This window comes from Saccostrea echinata, unplaced genomic scaffold, assembly GCF_033153115.1.
Source record: "Saccostrea echinata isolate AGI-Se365-2 ecotype Australia unplaced genomic scaffold, CSIRO_AGI_Sech_v1 ptg000012l, whole genome shotgun sequence".
Taxonomy (NCBI): Eukaryota; Metazoa; Mollusca; class Bivalvia; order Ostreida; family Ostreidae; genus Saccostrea; species Saccostrea echinata.
The window spans coordinates 8,607,501-8,612,500 of record NW_026889761.1 but is presented as its reverse complement, the minus strand read 5'-3'; the positions used below and the strand labels follow the sequence as shown (position 1 = coordinate 8,612,500).

The window sequence follows — 5,000 nt, the reverse complement described above, 5'->3', positions numbered from 1 at the left end:
AAATTTGCAGCCCTCTACTGGCAAGTGCTGGCATCTCAATATGAGTGAAAAATTCTTGAGAGGGATGTTAAACAAACGTATAATGTAATAAATCAGGAACTTTTCATTTCACACTCCTGATTGTTCCGGATTGTCAGTGATTTTTTTTTATTAATATCCTTCATTTCACCAAAAAGAATTACTTCCAACTGATTGGGCATATTTGCTACATTAAAGTTCATGCCTACATACATAAAATGATAAATATATATTATACAAACAATTCTACATATCATAATGTCATCTGTCCAAAAGTGGAAAATTTGATCATGTTTATACTAAGTTTCAAATGTAGAAACCAAAAACGGATACTGGTTCATGGAACTGCTAAATAAATAATTTAGTCCATAACTGCCACCATTCTTAATTTTTTTGGACATTTTTATATTTATGTGAATTTAGTTCAACATAGTGAATGTGCCTAAAAAGTTTGAACCAAATCTGTTTAGCAATTAGGAGAATATCAACAAAAACATTAATCGGAGAGAGTCAGGAGTACTAGATTTACCACCTCCCTGACTATGGTACTTCAGTGATGGCAACCAAATGCTACCAGTGGTCGTTTTCAAATTCATCAATGATCAATCCTGAATGCACCTACTAAATTTTCTTTCTATGGATGTCAGCATCAAATATCATTATATTAATCTGATATAATAGTGAGCAGAATGAGCGCCGCTTCCACTGCGAGCTCTTAAAGCAACGCCTGGGCAAAGAGAAAATTTGGACTGTGCACACTGATCTAAAAACAATTTTTTTCCACAGTAACCTATAGACCCACAATGCAAAGCCAATGCATCTCACGATTTACAGTCAACTCGTACCCAAACCGAGTCATACCCAAGGAGTCAACTCGAACCCAAAACTGTTAATTACATATACAGTGTTATACTATATACAAAGGCATGTACTATAGATTATTTAGTATACACATAATTCGTCTGTGCTGTTAGTAATTGCATAAATCATGCTTGTTGTTTGTGATGCCTGAAAGGGCCCTGATTTGGAAATAAAGAATCTATCTAGGCCCTATCTACATGTATATCTATATATGCCAAGTTGAATTTTTCAAACAAATTTAATTTAATTGTCATTATTTTATAAAATAGTAGTGTAACTAAATTGGAATAATAAATCAGATATCTTGAAGAAAATATATCAAAAAGTGAAATATTTTCATTATTTATTTTATGACTTCAGTTTTGGGTGCGAGTTGACTCTTTGGGTATGACTCGGTTTGGGTATGAGTCGGAATGGGTACGAGTTGACAGGATACCCATCTCACTGCTAACTACATTCTCGTGGTAACAACAAAAGTTCACCAAATAATAAACTCATCTTGATTTAATTGATATATTACAGATAAATATTTGTTGATTCAAAGTTCTTTGTTAAACATTTGCACTTTTCAGACTTCGTTTCAGTAATGGAACTAAAATATGTCGTCATGTGATGTCACATTCTTCATGTTCCAAATGTATTCTCTTTAGAGAAGTGAACAGGCTTTCGCCTACATCCACTTCTCTTCACAAGCCTTCATGTTTTGATTCTGGAAAACGTGTAAATCTCGAACCGGTGACGGTCTACACTTCAACTGACATTTCGTCTAAAATACGTCTGAATGTACGTAATAGACGTGTTATATTATCAATTTTAACATAAATGCACACAACTGTCACAAGAAAACTGACCTTTAAGTATTGTTAATCCATTTTCACAAGTTCTCCATCCCGGATTTAAATCATGTGCAAGTAACTCTTGAAGTATTCAAAAATCTCTAATTTGGATAAAAATGGAAACTATTTTTACAAAATAATAATGAAACGAGAGAAATTGTCTACTCTGTTTAAACTAACAAGACAGTATTGCCTCAAGTTTCGTTCAAATTCTTTTGATCTTTATTTTAAATCTTTTTTTCATTTCTCGGAAAAGGTAGAGTTAATATCCTTTAAAAATTATAAAAGAAAATATTTTTAGTATTGTCAGTGAGGTAGTAATAAAGTATATTTTAAGCTCAAATTTATATTTAAATTGTATTAAAATAGTAAAAATACGTATAGGTAATAATATTAATTTTGAATAATATGCTAAATCAAAAGTGAATTGTCAAAAACTTTTTTTGAACATTAAAATACGTCTTCGCCAATTTTTCCAAATTATCAGACTTAAAATTTTCAATTTTTTCTAATAAGCTATGATAGATAAACATTAGTTTAAATCCGGGATGGAACTTGTGAAAATGGATTAACAATACTTAAAGGTCAGTTTTCTTGTGACAATTGTGTGTATTTATGTTAAAATTGATAATATAACACGTCTATTACGTACATTCAGACGTATTTTAGACGAAATGTCAGTTGAAGTGTAAACCGTCACCGGTTCGAGATTTACACGTTTTCCAGAATCAAAACATGAAGGCTTGCGAAGAGAAGTGGATGTAGGCAAAAGCCTGTCCACTTCTCTAAAGAGAATAGTTCCAAATGAAGAGGCGGATCCAAGTTAAATCTGAACAGGTTTCCAATAAAAAGCAACTGCGCTCACCCAACAGTGCACCATCAACATATTAAGTTCTTGAAATGTCCTTATTTCAACTAATCCAATAAAACTTTTGTAGTATAAAAAGTATAATCACAGGAGTCGGCAGTTTTATCCATAAAACAACGTGAACAACAACCAGTGAGCTTCGCGAGCGTAGCGACAGGAATGCAACGCGTTTTTGGCGAATTCTGCTCTGGCGCTTTATTTAATTAAACTAACAACAACACACGGTATAATTCATGTCAGTCGATGTTTTTAACCTGATTTCTGGTCCGATTACCCTCTCAATTGCCGTACTAGATGCTTAAATCCAACGTTAACGACATCTTGAAAAGAATCAGTCGCCATGAGGGTCTGCGTGACGTCACACCATTCGTTCCTGAAGCATTTCGAGTTGATTTTTTAAGAAAGTTATTTAAAAAATATATTTAACGTATAATCTATGAAATTTTACGTCTGTTATTTTTTTAAAAGTAATACGTTAGTGATTATTGATGTTTAAATGAACGTAAAAGTTTATTTGACTTAAAACACCTTTTCAAAATAAAGGGAGATAATTTCAAGGTTTAATGTCTTGTTGGACTTTTCTGTCATTTCAAAGCTTTTTCCCACTAATCAATAATTTTACTTTTTAAACAAAATTGCAAAATTTAATAGATTAGACGTTATATATATCTTTAAATAATTTATATATAAAATCCAACACGAAATGCTTCAGGAGCGAATGGTGTGACGTCACGCAGACCCTCATGGCGACTGATTCTTTTCGAGATGTCATTAACGTTGGATTTAAGCGTCTAGTACGGCATTTGAGAGGGTAATCGGACCAGAAATCAGGTTAGAAACATCGACTGACATGAATTATACAGCGTGTTGTTGTTAGTTTTGTTAAATAAAGCGCCAGAGCAGAATTCGCCAAAAACGCGTTGCATTCCTGTCGCTTCGCTCGCTACGCTCGCGAAGCTCACTGGTTGTTGTTTACGTTGTTTTACGGATAAAACTGCCGACTCCTGTGGTATAATCACCCAAAAAAGAAAATTGTTAATTTATGTAAAAGATTGAAGATTTTTTAATTGTTACTACTACAAAAGTTCGTCAATGTCTATTTGTATTCTTATTTTCTGACCACTCCTTTATTGTATAATATATTTTTACAAATTATAGCCCTCAGGGCAGTAGGGTAAGACCTGTACCAAGGATATCTCCACCGAGTTTATGTTGTTTGTTATGGTAAACGTCTCCAGCAAAGAAGACTTTGGAGATCTTCTCAAAATATCCAGGCATCTCTGATATCGTTTTGTCTTAAACAAGCTATGGAGTTGATCCATCAGAGTCCTAAATAAAGCCGACACTCGATCACTCCTCAGTGAGTCAGTCTCCTGCTTCTTCTAACTTGCCGCCATTTCACCCGCTCATAACAATGCAAATAATATATCCAAATGGGAATAAATGAGAATGTCGTGTATCGATTTAGTTATCAGAGAAATTTTCTCTTCAGTAAAAAGGAAAAATAATAACACATTAAAAAATACAGGACATTTAAAAAACTAGAGATATTTGAGACCTCGTTTGCATAAGGGGTCAACTTTCACTTTCGTATTTACAAACAAGCAAGCATGACAAGTGAGAGAGAAAAATACTTGGTAAGGAACACATTAATCTCGCTTTTAAAGGCAGTAGAAGGAAAAGAAACCACAGTAGAGCTGAGGAACGAAAACTCTGTCACTGGAAAAGTAGAAGATGTGGATGGATTTATGAACATTATAATGAGAGATGTTGTTTTCAGATCATTTAGAGGAATGTCACAAAACTTCTCCAGTTTTTTCGTTCAAGGACAAAATGTTAGATACGTGCATATTCCAGACGAGATCGACATGAGAGCAGCGATAGATCACCAGGTTAACAAAGAATGGCGGATGAAAGCTCAGTTTACACGTGATGTAAGAAAAGCTGCTAAAGCGAAAATTACCAAGAGGGAACTTCAGGCGAAGAAGGAGGATACCCTTAGACAAAGACAGAAAGAGTTTGAAGAGAAGAAAAATATCCCACAAAAAACTTAATTTGGTTTTGTTTATGAAAGAAACAGTGTTGCAATGCTGTTAAAGCAGCTTATAATATCAGATAAAGGGACCACATGACAGAAATGGAGTAGTGAAAAATGAATTTCTTAATTACACCACTGGATGTTGAATTTGAGCATTTAACATGCCTAATGTTGGAATACTATAGGTTAAAATATTAAAACACTGAAGACAGATCAATTCATCTGTACATGATAAATGCATTTGATGTTAGATGTTTATTATTTCTATGCAATGAAGGATTAAAAAGGGTGAATTACTTTGATGACTCTTTAATTGCATTATTTTTAACTCTTCTGAGCTGAAAGCTCAAATTAGCTTTTCAGATCACTTTTTTGTCTG

At 33.5% G+C, this 5,000-nt stretch overlaps 2 protein-coding genes across 2 annotated transcripts in view; one reads left to right on the top strand and one right to left on the bottom strand.

The window, feature by feature from the left end:
• LOC133184960 (uncharacterized) overlaps nt 1-5,000 on the bottom strand; it is a 38,551-nt gene that overhangs the window by 12,136 nt on the left and 21,415 nt on the right. The window contains exon 17 of the mRNA XM_061320025.1: nt 3,771-3,965. Within this exon, the coding sequence (XP_061176009.1) occupies nt 3,771-3,965 (195 nt within the window). The remainder of the gene's footprint in view (nt 1-3,770; nt 3,966-5,000) is intronic.
• Nucleotides 4,181-4,923, top strand: LOC133185293 (U7 snRNA-associated Sm-like protein LSm10). The gene has a single exon (XM_061320411.1). It carries the CDS (start codon nt 4,194-4,196, stop codon nt 4,635-4,637), a length of 444 nt encoding a protein of 147 aa, XP_061176395.1. The 5' UTR covers nt 4,181-4,193; the 3' UTR covers nt 4,638-4,923.

Coding starts and splice junctions, on each gene's coding strand:
- LOC133185293 (XM_061320411.1), top strand. CDS start 4,194: ATGACAAGTGAGAGAGAAAAATACTTGGTAAGGAACACATTAATCTCG.